General features: G+C 37.6%; 1 protein-coding gene across 4 annotated transcripts in view; it reads right to left on the bottom strand.

Annotated features, from left to right (window-relative positions):
* The window catches only part of cep112 (centrosomal protein 112), a 122,648-nt gene extending 100,434 nt beyond the window's left edge, over positions 1-22,214 (bottom strand). For 2 of the 4 annotated variants that reach the window (XR_004342347.1, XM_032586908.1), the window contains exons 1-8: positions 22,085-22,195; positions 21,598-21,703; positions 20,819-21,009; positions 20,524-20,687; positions 11,837-11,921; positions 10,342-10,419; positions 5,631-5,678; positions 5,452-5,517 (exon numbers count right to left, since the gene is read on the bottom strand). Coding sequence is in view for 3 of the 4 variants with exons in the window: in XM_032586908.1 (XP_032442799.1) it covers positions 5,452-5,517; positions 5,631-5,678; positions 10,342-10,419; positions 11,837-11,921; positions 20,524-20,687; positions 20,819-21,009; positions 21,598-21,697 (732 nt within the window). In the remaining variant the exon portion in view is untranslated. Of the gene's footprint in view, positions 1-5,451; positions 5,518-5,630; positions 5,679-10,341; positions 10,420-11,836; positions 11,922-20,523; positions 20,688-20,818; positions 21,010-21,597; positions 21,704-22,084 lie in introns of all 4 variants that reach the window. The other 2 variants (XM_032586910.1, XM_032586909.1) reach the window with 2 other exon arrangements.
* Positions 22,215-22,301: the final 87 nt, after the last annotated feature.

The following is a 22,301-nucleotide window of genomic DNA, read 5'->3' as shown; positions in this document are numbered from 1 at the left end:
CGAGCGCTGTAAGATGCCATGTTTTTTGACACTTTGCTTTTGAGAGGATGAGAGCTAGGGAGGGAAGAAGAAGGGGTGAATGGGGGATCTGAGAGCGGGACTGCGAGCAGAAGACGGAATCGGTTTCTTTTCCCGTTCAATATCAGAATGCCAGGGGCCGGGGGGGTCAAGGCCTTTATTTCTAAAGTGGGGATACATTCACAAAATCGTCTTCTGCTTATGGCTCACTAGGCCTTTTCTATAAAAAGTAAGGAATTTGGTTGAAGTATTTCTATGGATGTTTCTTTCCACACTTTTTTCCCATAACCCATAAAAATATGGACAAAAATGTTATCCATCTGTACGCGTTCCTCCAGTTTTCCTTTATTTATCTATTAATAATTCAACCAGTATTCATCCCTTTGTCCTTCCATCCATCCATCTAACCTTTTACATCTATTCATCCATCAGTCCATATCTGCTATTTTGAAACCATCAAGTCAACCATCCATCCTTGCAATTTCATATTAAAAGCTTGACCCATCTAGCTTTTATGGACTGAACTCTAGAAATTTGGGTTGTGAAAAGCATGAATTGATGACATGAAGAAAGCATAGCAACAGCTACAGACCATTTCCTAACCCTAACAGGATGTTATTTTATACCTTTCTGACCAAGTAAAAAGGCTGGACAAAGATTGTGGCTAAAATTTGATCTCCTATAGTTTTTGACAAGAAGCATTCTGAACAAAAACAAGAATGCGCGTATGAAACCGAGAGACTTCCATTCCAATTCTCTAAACCCATAAAGTACTAAGGTAACAAGAACAGAGGAGATATGTTTGAAATAGTAACTTTATTATTATGAAATAGTAAATCCCTCATGGCTCCATGCCTCAAGCAGAATCTTGAAAGCCAGCTGCAGAACTAGTCCCCGCTAAAACTACTGAGACTCACAAGGTTACCCTTTTTTAGCTTTCAAAAGCGATCAGATAAGACAGGCCATGGCCCTCTAAATCACAGGCTCAGAACTCAAGCTTCATCCCAGAAGACCCTTAGATTAGAGAGACTGCATCATTATGGCATCAGAAAGCAATCCCCAGTTGGGGGCTTGCGACCATTAGACCATGACTGCTTGACACACATCTACCAGGCTGTTGCCAACTTTCCCTGAGGTCAGGTGCCGAGGGAAAAGCTTCAAGATGGCATGTACACAGAAAGTCTAAAAGAAAGGCTGTGTGATTTAATCATTCTGTCAGTATCTTCTGTAATCTCTAGCCTTAGGCCTGCGCCGAGCTAAAACTGACTCATCAGTCACAGTTTAATTGAATTTCCAAATAAAGGCCCGGCCCTCTTAACACTAAGCACTTTCAGAGTGTGCTGTAGGATTAACGGGACTTTGGCGCTCCTGCAATACATCCTCCACAACTCACCTATAAGCTGTCACATATGTGTAAGGAAAGCTTACAGGGAAATGCTCTACCTCAAGGCATGTCTTGCACACATAGCCTCCCTCTAAAGGGCATAAACAGCAGTCAAGCTGTATCAACACTGAAGGTGTTTTAGTTCTCTTATTTTATTGAATCAAGCTGTTCATATCTAGCGGCTAAAGCTCCTACTAATGCTGTGGCCACTGACCACAATCTGATGCAGACGTTATAAAAAATAAATGTGTCAAACATCTCCCAACCTAAAAGGTTATTCACATCAGTAGAAAGTGGCATCATGTTGTTCTGTTTTTTAGTAGTATTCACCTCCTTGGATGTATTACCCTTTTATTGCTTTTACAAATCAAAGTTTGGCATTCCTGACGAAATCCAAAAAACATCTTTAATGTCAAAGTGAAAAGGGATTTCTACAAAATAATGACATAATGTTTAACATAAATTGAATGGTTGCATAAACATTCACCCCCTTTAAACTGACTGACCACATTCAACAGAGGTCCAGTCAAAAAGTAAGATAAAGCAAGACTACAGTGTAGGAGACTGGAGAAGTGATATTATCACAATAGTTTATCAATTTAACAATGATTAGGTAAGTGGAATAAACTGAAACACAATCATGTTAAAAAAAATAGGTTTGTAATTGTTTGTTTATGGTTATGACATGAGGACAAAAAGGGAGTACATGGCAATGTGTGAGTGTGAAATGCAGGTACAAATAGGCAGACGGGTAAGTCACCTCAAAATACCTCCATACCACCATACACATAACTTCCTCTGTTCCAAATCTTCCCCTAAAAGGCACTGATTTAAGTTGATGAATATAATCTCTACAAGCATTAAAAGAGAAACAAAATCTCTCAAGCTTAAACATCACAAATCTGAACATCAAAGGGAAAAGGTCTGCCCTGTTTCTGCCTCATTCCCTCCCATTTCCAGTGTGCTCATCCTGATGGTTTTCTTTAGCTCTTTGGAAAAGCTTGAAATTTTGGTTGCATTTTGCATCAATAGAAGTGAAACACCAGTTTCTACTTGAAAAAGATGGTCTACTTGTATTGAAGGCTTTATCACACCAGTCCCATATTTTATCTCTTTTGAAACCTTAAAACAGGGGTCTCCAAAGTGCAGTCCATGGACCAATTGCGGCTCAATGATTTTATCCAAAGCCATAAACATAATTCTGTTATGGGACAAATCTGATCAGTAATCAATTTTTGTATTTTGTAGGATAAAATTTTTACAGTCAGATAAAAAAAAAAGTTGCTTGTTACAATGTTAGTGACACAACGAAATAATCTATGACATGCTACAGGAAAGCCAGGAACAAGTCACCAGAGCAGAAAGAGAGAAAAAAAACCCCATAAATTTATGAGAAAATTGTGATTTATTTATTTATTTTTTTTGCTAAATATACCAGCTGTTGTCATACTGAAACCATTTTGTGCTTTAAAAAGTAGTTTCTGCCGTAAAACGGTAAAGATTGTATTTGAATACAGTTTGTTTACAGAGTAAATCTGAGCTGTTCCTCAACTCATGGTTGATTAACATAGCTGTCTTTATTTTGGATATTCACATGTTTTTACTACTGGTTTCAGCAAACAGGATGAAAGTGTGAAAAGAAGACACAGCTAATTTGCATCAGTAACACGTCACCCTATTCCACACTGGTAACGGGTCCTTGGAAAAACAAACCCTGGCCCAAGTTCGTTTACGGGTTCAGGCCAAACGCTCATCGAAATTTTTCCAAGAACTGCCGAACATAACCTTTGCTGTCAGAGTAAATGCAAAACCGCCAGCAAAATTAACAAGCTCACTTTTGTCTGCACACCTTCCCAACTTATACCTGTTTAAGGTCAAGGCTGGGGGGTTTGGTTATTACAAAGTAATTTAAATACACATATTCAAGTTATTACTGAGAAGATCAAATCAAAAAGTCACCAGAAATTAAGTGATGTTTACTTTATAATTTTGGCCCTCATGGAAAACCTTTGGACACCACTCACTCAAAGTATCATTCAGTTGACCCAAAACTTTTATAAAGGGCATCAAAGCAGTTCATAAGCTTCACAGCCAATTTGCAAAAGGGTTGAAATACTGAATAGAATTACATTACACAGGTGTAAACCCACAAGTGTTGCATGCAATCAGTGTAAGGTAAACATTCCCATTACATTCATCCATATTGAGCCACTCAGGCAGTCTAAGATACAATCAAATGGCAGAAGTTGCTCTAATTTTTTTGTTTTCCAGTGGCTAAGATGCATCAGTGTACAGACACCATGCCTTGCTGTTCTAGGTTAAAGCACACACCGTGAACAATGCTCTGGGATGTAATGAACACCTCTTAACAATGTCCTGTGTGTCTATATATCCACGAACCCCTCCCCACACCTGCATCCATCAGAGCAGTCAAAGCGCCTGCAGCAGCCACTAAAAACCATAATGGTTACATACAAGTCATGCTCAGTTTTATATTTAACGCTACGTTTAAGGTGCTTGGTAGAAGGAATGACTGGAGGTTTGGGAGAGTTGGGGAGGGTCAGACGGGACTTCAAAGCACGCTTTCAGAATAGGATTTTCTGCTTAAATCCACATACGGAAAGAAAGAGAGTCATCAGAGGAAGCTGGCAATATTTCTGTCTTCTTAGGGAATTGGCCATTCCACCAGTATAAGCCATGTATTTGGGTGTTTATAAATGACTGGGGTATCTTACACCTTAAAGCAGGCAGGGTTGGGTTTGACTTGTCAATGTGTTATTCTTGTTTTCATATAATCATGTAAATATAAAGCATGCTACATAGAAAAAGGCAATGGAAGGAAATGTACAGAACCTTAATATATTTTGTCACATCTCTACCACATATTTTTCATTCATTCAAGTTTATTTGGTCACAGAAAACACTCTGGGCTATGCAATACTGTAACCACTGCTCTGAAAACTGATTCTAGCTATCAACTAAATTGAATACAAGTCCCTCTTTAGGCCTTCCTAACAAGTGCAATAACCCTCACTTCTAAGATATCAATCAAAGGCAAGACAATAAAAACAAGTAATCAAAACTATAAGAGCAGGGAGTCACAAACTTAAAAAAAATATTAAGCAAAAGACATTAAAGAAAAAACAACTCACCAACTTTCAACAAATGTCACAAATGGATGACAGACATATTAAAAGAAAAATGCTAAATGTACTTTGTTAGAGAGGCAAAATTGTGAATTAAAAGGAAAACCGTGTATAAAGTATTTTTATTCACCCTTCAGTCAACACTTTGTAGAACTCTGCAGCAATTACAGCTAAAAGTGTTTCGGGGTATGGCTCTACCAGATTTGCACATCTAAAAAGGGAAATGTTTTGCCTATTCTTCTTTGGTCTTGCCTCATATTCTCATTTGATTTTCAGTGTGACCTAATGCCTTTAACACATGAATACATCTATGTTTGGGGCGGTGGTCTGGAAAGTGGACCTCCACACCTCAGTCTTAAGTCTTTTGCAAACCTTAACAAGTCTTCTTTCAGGATATTCATCCCTGCTGAGGAAAAGTACATGATGATGCCGCCATGATGTACGTTAATATTTATTTGACACACCTAAGGCTTTTCTTTTCATTTCACTATATTTAAATCTATCCATCTTCTCAATAACTTTGACCAGGTTCCTTGCTCCTATTTCAGAAAAGCTTCTCTATAAAACATGATGCAGGCACCACATTTTACAGGGATATTCTGTTCAGAGAAATGTGTTGCAGTTAAACACAAAGCTCGGTTTCGTCCAGATGGCCAGAAAAGAGAAAGAAAGTTAATGTTTGGCTTCATCTCAACAGAGCACAACCTCCACATATTTACTTTTACCAAATAGAATTTATTTGGGCAACAATGACCTCTCTTTGCCACTCTTTCATAAAGAACAGATTATAAAAGTAGATTTTTAAATGGAGAGCTAATTCTTGAGGTTTGAGGTCATAATGTGACAAAACAAGAAAAAGTTGGGTTGGGCATTTTTCAGGTTTAACTATATTCAGCTGCGTACCTCTTTGCTTTGTAGACCATGATCAATGGCAAAGGTGCTATTCGTCTCAATGGTTGACTTTAAAATCTACAGAGACAAAAGGGAGAACACTGAGGTGATGAAAAGATAGAAGAGCTCAAAGACAACATTTTATTTTCCCCAAGCACCAAATAAACAACAAAGGACCCCTGACAACTTACTGGTGACAAGGGGCTGGGCTTCTCTCTCAAATACCTGGGGTTTTCAATCTGAAAAAGCAAACAGAAAAACATTCAGAGTTCTCTTTCTCCTAAGCCTCTCCTAACAAAGCCCTAAAACGACCAGAATCTATCCCTGGCAGTGAGTTTGCCATAAACAATGTGGAAAGCACATCAAAGCCCAGTTTTGTGGCTGAAGTCTCTTCCGTCAACTCCTGTCTGTTTAGAGAGACAGAACCGTCGTGCAACTTCAAGGCTTTGTGTGTGTGGCCGGTTCTGTTTCCGTTCTCAGCTCCCCTTCTGCTGTCCCTTTTGTCAACACTGAAGACCGCTAATCTGTAAGCTATTCCCACTCTGTTTACCATCACATGGAGGCCAATGTGTATACATCCCTGCCAAACACTGACTCGGCATGCTCTTTGCTTACAGTATGAAGCAGAGAGGACTGAAAAGTGTAAGCAGGTTAACCACCTGAAAGTAAGCGGGTCACAGTCCATGTGACATTAGTGGCTTTACATCAATAAGGTTCGCTAACTGTGACACAAGCTGCAAAAATATCATCATACAGAGATTCTTTCTGATGCTTTAGGGCCATCTGTGGGGGCTCACATCTAAAATGGACATCACAGCCTTTCAAAGTAAGAACCTAAATCTCAAAATGACGGCAATGACTTCCAAGGCTAATCTCCAAAACAAAAAGACAGAGTGGGAACAGGAGAAAATAATGGGATTCAATTCAATGTTGTAAAAAAGGGGAATCAATGCTTTAAGATGGCGCTACCCACACAAAGCTAATCCTGAATGAATGGGAGATGAGGGAACATGACCTGAGAGAATTTAGGGACTTGGGAGTTTAAAAAGCTGCAGCTATAGTGCCAGGATAAAGTCACAATCTGTTGCTTCAGGGTGAGAGATTCACAATAAAAGGAAAGCAGCTCTGCCTTACTGACATCTACTCAGGTTAAAACGAGCAAGATATTTTGCGACATACTGTTACCCTTAAACTGGAACCATTTGGTTAAAATTATTACTGCCATACATGCACAAGATCTGCAAACAGCTCCACTGTGCGTGTTGTAAACAGTCAAACGCAGCTGGATCAGGCATGATGAAGGAAAAAATATATATTTTTACAAACTGATGCGTAGCATGAAACCTAAAATGGGGTTTCTTTTTAAACCCACAAACAGCCAGTCATCAGGTTTGATTGAGCACGGGCCACAGGGCAAAGAGGACATGCAGACTAAATCATGTGGTGTTGTCTTGGCACAGTGTCACCCTAAACTTGGACTTCTTGTATACGTATGCCTCTGAATGTTTGTAAGGAAACAGACAGGGAATAATCACAAGGACTCAACATCGAAGCACATCTGCTGATATCAAACTAATTTCACCCTAAACTAAAGGAGATGCATAAAAAAAAATACATTCTTCTTTTTACATTTCTTTTAAACAGAACACTGATTTCACAGCTGTACGAGTTAACTCCTGTTTGAGATTAAATGATGCTCCAACAAAGAAACTAAACTGAAATTTGAAAGGGCAACTATGGTTCAGACATAAAAAATTAAAAATACAAAAAAGTACAAAATAAAAATAAATCAGTCTATTGTTTTTCCAAGCAAAAAATACCTTTTTAGATCCACTTTTGGAGCCAAACCTCTTCAAAATATAAATACACTACACTATGTACAGTATGGTTATTTGTGAGCATAATACAATAAAACTATCTATTTTTTTAAATTGGTAAGAAAATGTATTGTTTTGTTATGTTTTTTGCTTCTTATGTGTCCTTTGTCAGTGTAAAATGTCTTTTAATATCGTCAGGCTGCTTCAAGAAATAAATCAAGAAACTCTCCAAAGTTTCCTCCTGAATTTGTACTTACAAAAATTGCATACAACTGCAGCTTTTTTACTCTGTCTAAGCCAATTAAACAACATTTCAGACTTCCTTTTTTAACCACCACATATGCAGAATTAGCTTAAAGAGAAAACAACATGTCATTCTTTGAATGAAACATTCAGACAGACATAAATTTATATATTTGAGGGGTATGACAGACAATGGTTCCAGGTTAATCTATTTTTTTTAAGTAAAAACAGAGTGATTGTGTTGAAAAATTAGACTTCCGTCAATTTCTATTTACTCCAGCAATGCTTGAATTCAAGCTCACATACACTCAGGCACATAAGAGTAGCAATGCCAGTCAGAACAGGAGTACAAATTACATCATCTAATTCCATTATTTAACAGAAGTACAATTTTTGTCACAAGTAGCAATCTACTTATGACAAAAAACAAACTTTTATCACATATAGTCTCCAAGCAACTTCCTTTTGACCTCATTCTGACTTGATAAATCAACATAAACTTTTTGCTACATTAAAGTTGGAGACTATCACTATTTCCATTTTGAGTGGCTTACATGTCACGCATTAAGAGTTTGATGTTTTGTTGTATGTAATGTCACAGTCTTCTACAACTTTTGCATATGGTTTCCATGATACACTAAACTGACTATATTCCATTAAAGTGGAAATGAATGGCAAACCAATATAGCCTGCTTCAGAACATCTAAATGAAAGTGAAAGATGTTCCAGATAGAGCGATGCTTGGCTCTGCTGAAATTTCGTAGGAGATGAGCACTTTGAAGCCGTGCATCCATAAAACTTGAGCAGGGTTTGTGCGTGTGTGTTTGTGTGTGAAGGAACATCTGTTGATTTGAAAGATGCAGGCTTGGGGGAGCGTTGCCAAGCAATGCTTCTTATCAGTGTTTCAACACAGTGGAGAGCAGAGCGGTGCAGTGAGCGGCTTCACGTCTGTAGACAGATCCCTGAGATTACCTCAGGACTGGATAGGGAGGAGAGGGGGGACTATAGAGTCCGAGATGCACAGACAGACAGACAAGAAGAGATCAGATAGAAACTGAGAAGGACTACAAAAAGTAGAGCTGTGGGGGTTCTGCAAAAATATCTGTGTGTAGGCAATGTAGGAGAAAGTTTGAGGCAACAGGAAGGCACAAAATGAGAGAAAAAGGGAGTTGGAGTCATGCAGGTGAGGAGAAGGAAAAATAAAACATATGAGGGCAGATTGCTTATCAAGCCCTGACCTAGAGCTCTGCAGACGGCGGAGATAAAACAGGTGCACTCATCTTCCATTGCACAGTTTACACAACCCTCACAACCTACAATAGCAGTGAAATGCCAAAAGGAGGAGACTTCAAGAGGACTCAAGTAAAAGGCTCTTTTCATTATTTACTCAAAAGCGTCCCGGCAGCAAGGCTAACTCAATATCACTGCACTACTGCGGTTAAGAGTGCTTCAGTCAGTCAGTGCTCTGCAGGCTGATAACGTACTGCTGAAAGCACTCAGTCAATAGCAATTACAGGGTCTGTATGATGGCCTCCACTTATTATGAAAGTGATCTGGCAAGATATACTTTATACTAAATGTGTTGCCTCGTGTATTTTATTGACCAAAAACAAATGTAAATAAACAAATATAAAATAAAATAAAAACATACAATAAATTTTGATGAGTCTGGATGAGGATAATCATTTGAAAAACAACAAGAGGGCTGAAAGAAACAAAAGTAAAAGAAAAACTGAGGCTTGTCAGCTAAGCAACTATCAGGACATCAACAGGTCTGATGAATGCGTCACAGTTACATTCAGTTCCTAACGCTGCAAACATTACTTCAGCTGAAATTAACCCAAGTCATGTTTTTGTACAGTTATTTTGAAAAAAAAAAAGAAAACTATAGAAAGCTTAATTATGGAACTTACCAATAAAATTACGAGAAAACTAAAAGAGTGTAACTAAAATGTGTTATTTACAGAGCTCAATGTCAGCACACTGATAAAGATGTTAACTGCAGGTGCACCACCTCCATAAAACACCTTGTGATATGCCTGCAGCAGTCAGTTGAGATTTTATTGAGGAGACAGGGCTGGGTAAAAAGCTTATATTCACACATTGAAATGCACCATCAGCAGTGGGTTTAATCAGCTCCTATAACAAACTACACAAGGGAAAATTATGACATACATCGCTTGGTAATCCTCTGATCAATAAAATAATCTTGACGCAGAAAGTCCTTCTTCATTGAAGAGAATTCCAACAAGCTCCAATGAGTTTACTAAAACTTCTAACAAAAAAGAATCTTATGTGGAACATGTCCTCAGATACCTAATTGATAAAGGGCTCATGAACAGTTTAAAATTGTAAAAATGGTGTGCAGAATTACAGATTTTCTTTAACTGGACATCGAATGTGAACTTGTAGATAAGCTCAGTTCATTAGATTAGTTTTATTAGATCAGACTAGTCCAAGCTCTGTATCTTAAAAAAATTAAATAAATTTTCATGGGGGAAAAAAACTGTTTTAATTAATCTGTTCATTGATAGGATCTGGAATTTAATGTGAATTAAACCCCAGATCTGAAACTGGCATCGACATTGGCCTATTTGTCACTAGTACGCATAATGAACAAAAAGTAATTCTGATGAAAATAAAGGACAAAAATCTTTTTTGATTCCTAACAAAACTAGACATCTTTACTGACTTTCAGATGCTGGCACCATTAGCACTAACTGCAGGAGAATAAAATTAAATGTACTGGTTGGGTCTTGTACATCTTTTGAATTTTTCTGAACCTCTGTCCCTGCAGTGAGCCCCAATAATCAAAATGCTGACGGCATGCCCAAGGACTCACCCCGAGGTTCCAGCTGTTAAGGCGAGTCTCCAACTCACTGTCGCCAGCAGACACATTTGCTTTTAGCATCCCATCCACCTGAGAAGAAAGAGACGGGGTAAATGATGGCAGGATCATGATGGAAGTAAATAGTAGGGATTTAAACTAGAGGATGTTATTGAAACCACTTTGATTGGCATTTTAGCCTGAAGAAGCAAAAAGCACTGATGGAGCTTGTCACAGCCTGCTGACTTGATATAACGCCTCTAAAAAACAAATGGTTTTTATTAAAGTTTAAAGGTTGAAGGTAGAGTCTTGTGCTTTCCTTAAATACCAACAACACTGTATTTGTCTTAGTTACCCTCAATCTTTTCTGCTCAATCTATTCATTCTAACATCCAGTTCTCCAGATGTGCAGCAGCTCTACATAATATCTGTTCAACAATACATTCCAAGAGCTAAACTATCTTACATTGAAGATTTTTTCTGTCTTTTGTTACAGCTGGGTTCCGGATCTCTATTATGCACTATAATTCAAATGGTTCCAGGGCTTTTGTTGATACAAGATCGGTTTACCCAAGTCAAGCTTGGGCAGCAGAAGTAGGAAGACGGGAAATATCTTATAAAACTGAAGGAGCAATAGGAAACTGAGAGATGTTGTTGAATGTGATTAGGATCTGATGGAGTGTGGACCTTGGGAGGACCTCTGCGGGACAGTGCTGGCACAAAGAAACAGATGAATGGAATAGCTAAGGATTATGTGCCTCTTTTGATTGGAATGGCAATCCGACTTCCAAGCCTCAACCTCGGACAAACAGGATAAATGTTTCATTTCCACATATAGGAATGCTGGGAATGCAGTTCACTGGCTATTTAAACCAAAGTGTCCTAATCTGCGTAGGGCACAAGAAATTTAAAACATACATTTAAGAAGTTCCTAAACTATTTCTGGCTGCAGATATTAGACAATCACATCACTGACTTGGTCATGCATTTGTTAACAGTTCATTTTAAGAACAATACAGAATACATGCAGAGACATCAGAGCAACACTGAACTAATCAACAACAATAATGGTTTTTTTAGGCTAGTTTACTCAACTCCCTGGTAATTGTGTTGATTAAAAAAAAGTTCTAATATACTATTCTTATTAGGAGGCGCTCAGAGAGCATTGAAATTTAACTGCCAGAAAATCAGCTAATTCTTGAATGTAAAAAATACAAAAGAATTCAAGATTGTCACAGAAAAATTAACTTAGCTCATCCTAAACTTGCATAATACTGTCAATCCACACACTTGATCCCAATATACATGCACTATTCAGAATGGGAATGAATGAAAAGTGGTAAATATACTTAAGACACCTGATGGAACCTGAGAGCAAAATCTTCTTCATCCCCTCACATTAAAACCTACTAATGTATTCTATTCAAAGCAATTTTACAGCAAGGTACGCATCAAATAACACATTTTTTTAAATGATAATTTGCATCTAGGAAAGTGATTATAAACTAACCATTCTTGAGTCTCGTCTTGGACTCAGCTTGAATGAACTAGAGGACATGGGTTCAGGAAGGACCTTTTCCTCGTACAGTCTCCTCCTGAAAGAGAAACATTAGAGGAATGCATGTGAAAAGAAAATAACCTACAGTCTGTGAGTGTATAGTCCTGCGGTCTGTTCCCCTTTGTATATGAATGTGCTTGCATCGGCAGCCTCCTTTGACATATGCGCACATCAACATCTGGCACTGGTTGCATGGTTTGTGGTCTGCAATCCATCCCATCTGAACAATAAATGTCCACACCATTCTTCACTCAGTTTCCATGCACAACACATGGTGAGCATGGCTAAGACTTAAACCATCCCCTTACAATCAGACACGTCAATGACTGTCTCTCATCATGTCTGTCATGTGTAAAAAAAAAAAAAAAAAAGTAAGCATCTTTACAGGAAATCTATGCTGATACACATACACCCACCCCCACACGCCTACACACCCACACACACGCTCACTCCCTTATATTACACAGACCCACATACTCTTACAAACCATCAGGGGCATAACTATGCTAACAATCTCATTAGACGCAGGCACATGAGATGTTATTAGTCCACTAACAATAACTGAGTGAATGAATGCGGATGTGGAGCCACAGTAAAAGAAAATTAAATAAAGATATTCTGTCATCTTATAAAGACATGGCTTCACTTTTTGTGGGTCAGAGAGAGATTGATTAGAACTCTATTAGAAGATCATTGGCTTTTCCTTCCTTGTATATGTACATTTCTTAGTACAAGGACCACTGAATCTCATTATCAAAAAAAAGAGTTGACCTGTGAGGGCACTTACTGTGAGGATTATACAAAACAACACTTACATCTTAGAAGAGCTAATATTGATTAATATAATAATGCTTTAATTCATCCTCCATCTGTGGTAGTATGTTCACTATTAGACCTTGTGATCTAATAATGTACTACTAGACATACTCTAAGCAAATTAAGAGCTAGTAGTAGTGCCTTGCAAAAGTATCTCTACTCCTCAAATCTTTTTAATTTGTTTAGCATGCAGATGTACTACCCCTTCATTCTGACACCTCTAAATAACTTGTGCCTTCCTGTTGCCTAAATATCTTAGAATAAATATGAAGTAATTCAAAGGACTGATAAAGAAAATTAGAGAATAAATACCATCATGTTGTAGAGATAATGAAAGCTTCAATCTGTAGATGTAAACGTCTAGTACAAAAAAAACTTTCCAGACCCAACTGCAAGGGGATACATACAAACACACACCACACTTGTTATATTTTCATTTATATGAATTTTGAAAACCATGCATCCCTTTCCTTACACTTCTCAACTACAAAATACCTCTGTTGGATTTCTTATAAAATCACAGAAAACTACATAAAGGTTTCTAGCTGTAATGTGACAAAATGTGGAAAGTTTCACATAGTGTATTTTTGAATGGTAATGTAAATACATGGACAGTGATGTTAGTGTAATAATTACATTATAGGCTTCTAGCAGTGCTGCATGGTGTGACCTAATTATCTGTTGTGCTACAACTTGTCAAAGGAACTCGTAAAAAACTAAAGTCATGCATATTTAGAAGACACATTTCTAAAATAGCATCTCCTTTTATCTTGGTACATTAGGTACTCCTTAACGTGTTATAATATAAATATTTATGTACATTGCAAATGTGTTTTTATTGTTCGCTTTGGCAAACGAGCCATTAAACAACTATTAAATATATCTACAGCTGTCATAATATTAAAAAGATACATAAGGTGTAAGTCTTAATTTGCGACTTTTCGAAACATTTATGGTGAAAGATATTCTGATATGTAATTGTAGATGAACAGCTTGGTACTTTGTAATCTATTTCTTTACATGTCCCAGATACAAATGACACCTCAAGAAACAAATTTATGTGGCTTTATAGGTGCAAATCATCAAACACTATGAAATGATTGTTTGAAATTGCCAGTTTTGCCTACGTTTTGGGAAAATATACATTTAAAGGAAAATACATCAAAATATGTACTCACTAAAAATTCAGGAAGTAAAAATTTCTGAATTTTTAATGATTTCACAAATTAGAAATGTTACATAAAAATGATTCAGTGTTTTCCAGATTTACCAAGCGTTAAAAATAGATTCAGAACTTTCATTTTTCACTTCATAAAAATAAAGTCAAAATGGAGAAGCAGTGGTTGACAAACTTAGTACACCCTCACTGTGATAACAGAAAACCAGGGAGAAAAGCAACTCTTGCTGACCAGCAATCTGGAAAGAGGTTTATGGTCATTAATATAAAAAAAGTAAAGTCCATTACAGTGAAGTTTATTCACGAATGGAAAACTGAGCATCTGAGAACAAGGTTTAAATGCTCTACTGGTTCTCCCAGTAGTCTGATAATGGAAAACCAAATTAGTCAGAAAATAAGTCAATTTCACTTTTAGTTTCAAGCATGTATGATGCCAAAGTGGGAAAAGTATTTGCATAGCACACAATGCAAATACTGCTGCAATACTTAAAATGCCATTGTGTAAATTCTCTAGCACGGCCTCACGTCTCTGGATTAGTTATGTAGTCATGAATGATCACCGCCATTTATTTTATATTGAGTTTGATGGCTTTGAATAGATATTTTTAAAATTAATAACCTAAATAAAAACTTGTTTGAGCCCCCGCTGTCATATGAACCACATATCTTCCCTCTGATCTCTGCTGTCTGACATTTGGCCTAATTATTTTAATATGAAGGACTCAAACTGGACCATGACACCTTATTGCCAACTTTGTAAGAACATGAGTTCAAATGAATAAGGTTTGCGGAGAAAAAAAAAAATCAACAATGTAATTGTTGAAAACTAAACATCACATTTGCCAACTTCCCTCTCTAGCTGTTACATTTCACATCTGGCAAGTGTTCAAAGTGACTGGCAGAACATATCATGATTTATTATGTGTATAAAAACTTTAGGGCGCAAAACCAATTTGGTTCAATGAGGAATATTAAATAAAACAGGCAAGGTACTGAGTGCTCACACAGTCTGTTTATCTCTCTGCATGTGCACCCGTTCACATTCACACACATGAAGCTATGAAATTTGGATGGGGGGCCAAGCTTCACAATTTTAGGCCTCTAAGTCAACAGGTGGATGAGGATAATTGAATCAGATGTGTCTGGAGTCTGAGGCCCACAGATCAAAGCAGCGGCAAGTCAGGCCAGAGCAACACACACACACACACGCACACCCCCCCACACACACACACACACACAAGAGCATCCACCACCTAAACCCTGAGAAGCTGCAGCTTGGTTGATTAAAGCAACCTGACATCCAAGCCCCAGCCTGACCTCCAGGTGCAGAACCAGCGGGCCCAGGGCTCAGCCTCAAGCACCCCCAGGAAAAATCTGACCTTGGGATACAAACATCCCAATGTCCCTGCACACCCTCCTCTACAAACTAACACCGGGAAAGATCAGAGGAAGGACCGAAAGACAGCAATGAGAGACTCTTATGCCAAAATAAAAAACTAACTGCAAATAAAATGTAACTGTCAAAGTTATATAGAGAAAATAAAAGCTGAGGAGAATGAAGGGGGCAATAGGGCTGCCTAAGAGCTTTCTTATGTGGATGGAAAGCACACAGATGGAAGACAGACGTCAAGGAGGGAAAAAGAGAAAAACAAGAAAATGAAATGTGCATGGAAGCTCTAAAACAGAGACCACAGCAAATATGAAGTAATATTCCAATTTGACTTTTTCTCAAATTAAGAACACAGTTTATATTAGACTGATCACAACAAGCACGAGAAGTTGGAGTGAATAAAATCATGAGGAAATCTTCTCAACCTGAGAACTTTTCTTCCAGATTATTCTGAATGAAAGTGTGCTATGCACAATGAAATACCACCATCTTGTGGTTATATTTAGAATAGCTTTAATAAAGTAATCCCTATGGTTTACACAAAATTCACACATTACAGCAGACCTAATTCTGAGCACCATGGAGTAACACCTGAAAACGTCCTAAAAGTTTAACTTTAAAAGACGGTTAAAATGAATCAAGCTGAAAAGTAGGTCGATCTCACAACTGACAGCTGGGGAGATCAAACATTGCCACATCATAGGGATACACTGTCATACCAGTCCATTGAGATCAATCATATCTAAATAGGACAAAAACATAAAAGGGCTCTTGGTGCTGTTAATTTTCTTTATCTGGATGTTTGTCTGTGATCTGAGAGTCTTTCATCGTCTTATCTCAACACTGTGGGACTCAGCAAACAGAAAAACAGGAAGAAGAATCTCAATGTCTCACCACAGATTTCGAAATAGCACCAATCTATTTTAGTCCACATGCCAAAACAAAATAAACACAGGCCCACATAAACCCCAGAAACTTTTCTGAATCGTGCTGGATCATAATTTTTAGAGCCTATACGTATTATGGCCTCATTAAGTATTCAAGCTGTTCAAGTCTATTTTTTTTATGTAAAATATGTTATGAAAAGTTTGAAAATTAGTCTTGAAAATTGTGGAATTTCAACATTAAAATGTGTGGGAACTCTGGTTGTCAGTGCAATCTTACAGGGCTTAGCATGACGCCTCCACTCATCTGGAAAAAAAAACTGATTCTGGTTACCACCCATTTCTCTGTGCATCATTACGTTCTAGTTATAAAAACATTTAGATGAAAACATAAGAAAATAAAACAATGCAAACAAAGCAATATAAAATAAAGCAAGTAGAATTTGAACATTTATGTAAAAACCTATTAAAGATTAATTTCTGTCTCTCTCTAAAGTCAAGCCGTTCCACAAGGAAACATGTTTTAGCCACTGGCTTCATCTGGAATCTGGTTCTTTCAGTTCTGATCCATATCTTGTCCCTCAGGCTTAGGAGTAAGAGTTATGTCCAAAAATCAAGAAGAGAAATTTAGCATTTTCCATACGTGAGGAAAATCATGTTTGCAACCTGCTAGGTTTATGCAAATCCAGGAATGATGGACAACAAGCAGCAAAAAAGTTCAATCAGAAGGCTGTTAGTACTTGGTAAGTTAACTCTAACATGTATTTAGACTGTGAGAAGAAATGTTTAAATGCCACACAGTGAGGCCCCAGCAGGCCTTTTTATTGTCTATATCCATCTTCCTAAGAGGTGACAGCACTAAGTGCTGCTGCGCCTAATCGTAACGACATAATTCCACAGCCTCAACAGAAAACTTTGGATTAAATACGGCAGTGGTGGGCTTGTACTCCCTCTTATGCAGCGCCCTGGTGTATAATAATCTCTGCCTACTACAGTGCTCTCTTTTTATGATGCTAATGAGTATACGAAGCCACTGGGCCCCGATTTGCCTCTCCTTCCTAATTAAATTTGAAAAACCAAGAGCCATTGCTAACATCGCTTTGTGGAGCCCCTGGACTGCCTGCAGTCAGAGGAAATATCCCCGAGCATGTTAGGATGACTGATGACAAGTAAAGTAAGCTGCCTTCACATCCAACACATTTAGTTTTAGACAGTAATCAAAGAGACAAGCAAATTCAATTGAATTACTTAATTATTGGCATAGAACAAATATATGTTTTGAACATTTTAGATGTTAAAAGATAAATCGAAGAAAAAATACTAAATATTAAATATCTTAATGATGTATTAAGCTTTATTCTTTGCCTTTTCTGCACTGTGGGGTTATAGCTCGTGTTCAGCTGGTGGAGAAAAGCAACAGAATGATGGGTAGATTATATGAGAAGTTCCTTATTCTCTCATGCTGTTTTGAAGTGTTTTTCTTTGAAAATTCAGAATGGACAGCTCAAGCGGCCTGATGCAAGCACTTGGCAATGTCTTTAGCTTTTTAGATAGTGCTCCTGAGCAAAGACGACAGGCAATCAATCAGAAAAGCTATTTGTGTCTGTAGCTTCACAGCGCAGTTCAATGTCTTCAGACGGGTAGGAGAAGTTTTGAGTGGAAAGTTCCGACAGATGCCTTATCCAGTAACGCAAATTTCTCCTGTGCCTGCCTCCCTAACAGACAAATAAAGCAGGTTTCCCTTCAACACCCTTTTAAACATTAACCTAATACTTTTCATGGCAGGGCTAAGGTATGTCTTAAAATTAAAATACAAAATAAATACTACAGAAAACATAACAGTTGTGGTGCATAAACATTTTGAAAATTGATTTGCAAAGTAAACAGAAATTACAATTTCAAAATTTTGACTTCTATCATTGTGGCCAGCTTCTCAAGTAGCCAGTCCTTACACTTCCAGGATCAAAAGAGGGTAAAGTGCTGTTCACATCAGCTCTTTCCCACCACTGAGGCAGGTAATGATTTTTGTCTTATTGTTATGGTTATTTTATTGATTGGTATAAATTTTGTTAAACAGGAGCTTGCAAGTAAACTAATCGTAGGAGAAAAAGGGTCTGCAACCTGTGACTCCGGAGCCTTAAGTTACTCTTTGGACCTCGTCATTTGTGACCTTGGGCAAGAAACTTCACCCGCCTTGCCTGTTGGTGTTGCCCAGAAGAGCCGAAGGCACAAAATGACAGCCTCACTTTTGTCAGCCTGTCCCAGAGGAGCATCATTTCTCTACAGAATAATTAACATAGGCCAATAAGTCTAACTATATTATTAATAGATATTAGTTCTTGGTTTCTAAATGTTATCCACAGAAATTTTGCATGTTATTTGCATTTGAAGATTTTCATCAACAGATTATGTTGGATTCTGGGAGTAAATCTTTTGCGCTATTTTATTGGATTGTATTAATTGGAGTTTTGTGGATGTAAAAAAAAGTTGTTTGTTTTAAATGGCTTCATTCTGTTAATAACATAAGGTTTCACATGGTGAGTTAACCCTTATTTTACATTTTCAAGTGGTTTGATAAAAGCGTTTAGTGCATCTACATTCCAATACATCATTCAAAACTCAACAATGTTAGCTTTCCAATTATGTTTAAGTATATGTACGTAGAAAGGATGTCACAACAAATAATATGTTATGTTATTTTTCTGTTGTAAAACCAATAGATCCCCAGCTACAACTGTATTTGAAATTGTATTTGATACAAGGCAATGCTTAAGTAAATAAATAAATAAATAACCGGAGAGGACAAACAACAACATACTGGCCAACAGGCTGGCCGTGTGGCTCATGTAAAGAGCAGTTAGCTTCTAACTGACATATAAAAGGTTTGTTTCACACCTGTGACACTTTTGTTCTCAGGCAAGAAGCTGATTCCCATGATTGCTTCTGATTTGATTATCACAATCTAACAGAGTGAAAACCACTGCATATAGAATTAATAGGAATGTGTGTGTTTGAATGAGAAACATCTTACAAAAGCGCTTTGGGGCGGCATTATAATTCCAAAATGAATAATCATTGCTATATCAAGAAGAGAAGAGCTCTATAACAGAGAACCTCTTGGCTTATGGTCAATGATAGTTTAAAGTCATTCCAAGTCCCATTCATTTACTCTTTGCATAAAAACGACATATTTGGCCAATCAGATGGACTAATTTTTTCACATGGTGTCTGAGAGGACAAAACTCATGGAGAGAACTGTGATGCAGACGGGAATATAAGCCATTTTCTTTATTGCAAAACCCTTATGGCAATATTTCGCAATGATATTGCATAATGTTTCCCATTCATACAACTCTAGAGTAAAATAGAATAGATAAGGTTAAAAGGTTTTATATTAGGGAGAGAGTGTTTACTGTTTCAGAGATTAATAACTAAATCTGACTGACTCAAATTAATAAATATGGTTTAGTAAGATTTTAAAATAAAAAATATATAAAGCATTATATCGGTTTGATTTCTATTGTCTTTGCACATATCACAATTTCATTTCTATTGATCAAAGTATTCTAGTTTCTTGACACATGGCTGGCTTATTTGAGACTCAAACTCATCACTAAGTCTGACGCATTAATAACTTCAAACACAAAAGGCAGTCATTAATACCATATAATCCCACAACATACAGTATGTGCTATTGCTAATTTAAAATATCTGTTGGGGTATTCTATAAAACATATAACTCAATTAAGAATAAAACTGGCACAAATTAAACACAATGGACAACAATGGAAGAGGTGAGGCACTTACTTCAACAGCCATCAAAGTGATACAAAAATCACCCAAACAAACCTGTTTCCTTACACGCTATCAAATGCATTTTGTGTGGTTCTCACAGAAATTATGTTCAATGCCTTTATCTTTCATTTAGATTTCATCACACAATACGTCTATCAAAGTTACTATAAAATAATACTAAAAAGAAGAGGAATGTGCATGTTTTAAGTGGGCTTGGGACAAATTATTTTAATATTTTCATTTGGTGGTTGACAAATATTGTTTCCATGTCCAAATTTTCAAGATCTAAAGTGCTTGTTCAAATTCAGTTTGCATGCTAGGGTTCCATTGTATTTCCAAGAAATTTATTCAGAACCAAATTAAGAATCTTTGCACTTAACAGATTCGAAGGAACTGACAAAAGGCAGACTCTGCTGCTGAATGCCATAATATTTGCTTTGGTATTTAATTTTAAATTGTAAACTCATCATGGAGCACCTGTGCTCCATGATGAGCACAGGTTCTAATAATACCTGTATCAAGACAAGAGGTCTGTAAACAAAAACTACAAATATACGTAATTATAGTTGTGACCCACCTGTGATGAGCAGTAATGGGTGTAGAACCGGATCGGTCCTTCAGAAGATCCATGGCCAAACTTTCATCAGCGCAACCACTCAGCTCTCCTGTGACCCAGTCAGGAAGACCTCTGTTGCTCTGCTCAGCCGATCGACCACTCAGAGGTTCATCAAAATAAATGGACTAAAAATTCAGATTAGGCAGCAGAGTTTTAGATTACCTGAAAGTGTGTTGATGCAATCAATTTCGATGGTTAAAACACTTTAAATCACAAAAACAAAAAAAATAAGTCAAGAGTAGACCATGTTTCATACCATGTAGGTAGGAAGTGTCTTGAGCTTTCCGGGTTCTGGTTTGGCAGTAAAAGGGCCCTCCAGGATGCCCCTTTTGAGCATAGAAAACAGCAAATGGGCATACATGTTGCGGTTCTTTCGATCCATCACACCCGAACCACAAGTTGTCGGGTCACACAGCTTCTTTATCCATATGGCACAATGCTGACGCTCTGGCATGAGATGAGAAAAAGGAAAATCTGTAACTGCATTTGAACTATGTGCTAAAATAGTATAACAGAAGAGGTCTACATCCCAGTTATTTGCATTAGAATACATGTGGAGTACACTTCCTCTTACATATACCAGTAACAAAAATGTTAACATTTTATAACTTATAAATGCTACATCGCTTCACAATCTACTTGTAGGTCACGTTATGTCTGTGTTTTTAAGTTGAGCAGTTATTAATTGTCAAGACAGACATGAATATGATCTACCGGTAAATATTTGGATTTGGAAAGAGTGTGTGACTAACAGTAGTCCTGTCAACTGATTCTGAAAACTATAGCTCTGTGTAGATCTCCACAACTCTTCCAGAGTTACCCTAATCCTGTAGACGGCTTCTCTGTTAAAAAGATCCCCTTACCTGGCCTGCTATGTTGTGCTGTCCTAAATAAAGAATACCGACTGAGGTTTGCAGCCGTTATGTGACAAAATGCAAACACTGAAATCTTTTTACCAGACATTGTGAGTGCACTATGAAGTGCTTTCTTCTGTTGCATCTCTACAGTATTGGTGCTGCTGTGATGAAATCTCACCTGTTTTGCTGGGATGCCTGAGAACATACGGTTTCATGTCTAGCAGAATGTGGTCAAACTCGGAGTCTAGCTTCTCCCACAACTCTTCTTGTTTGTTCATAGTGACCTGAAAGGATTAGTTTGAGTAACCAGAAAACGAAATTAAAGAACATTAGACAGATTCACATCCCTGTTGAAAACCTGTCTCCACGATAAACATCCACCTGAAGCTCGGGTTTGGCAATTTACTTATCTTCAACGCAAACGGTCTGCGTGTGAGACATGGGAACGTATTGTGTTGCCATGACAACTCAATACACCATGAGCAACTATGATCTGTTTAGAGGTATTAGCTTTAATGTTAGCCGAGCTAAAGCCTAGCACCCTTGCTAGACTTCACTCCTTATTGTAACGATTGGCCTCTCGCTTTCTATGGCAACCTAATGAGGTTTTGAAACGTACTATAACGTGTACGAAAACATAACCTCTTACTTTAAAGGGAGATTACCTTGAATGCGATTTTCGCCGCTCAAACGGCTTCAAACGCCCAACCTCACTTTACGACACATCCGTTTCCGCGGAGACGACTTCTCTCCCTTTCCAATAGAGGTCCCAGTCCTGCAGCAGTGTAATGTCTGACTAATTTTTCCTTAACTTTTGTTCATTCAGATTTAAAGTTGGCAGACCATGTTCAATACATATGATATGGAACCCTGTTTCCGCCA

Source organism: Xiphophorus hellerii, chromosome 16 (assembly GCF_003331165.1).
Source record: "Xiphophorus hellerii strain 12219 chromosome 16, Xiphophorus_hellerii-4.1, whole genome shotgun sequence".
Taxonomy (NCBI): domain Eukaryota; kingdom Metazoa; phylum Chordata; class Actinopteri; order Cyprinodontiformes; family Poeciliidae; genus Xiphophorus; species Xiphophorus hellerii.
The sequence above is the reverse complement of the archived record's forward strand: the minus strand, read 5'-3'. Positions and strand labels throughout refer to the sequence as shown.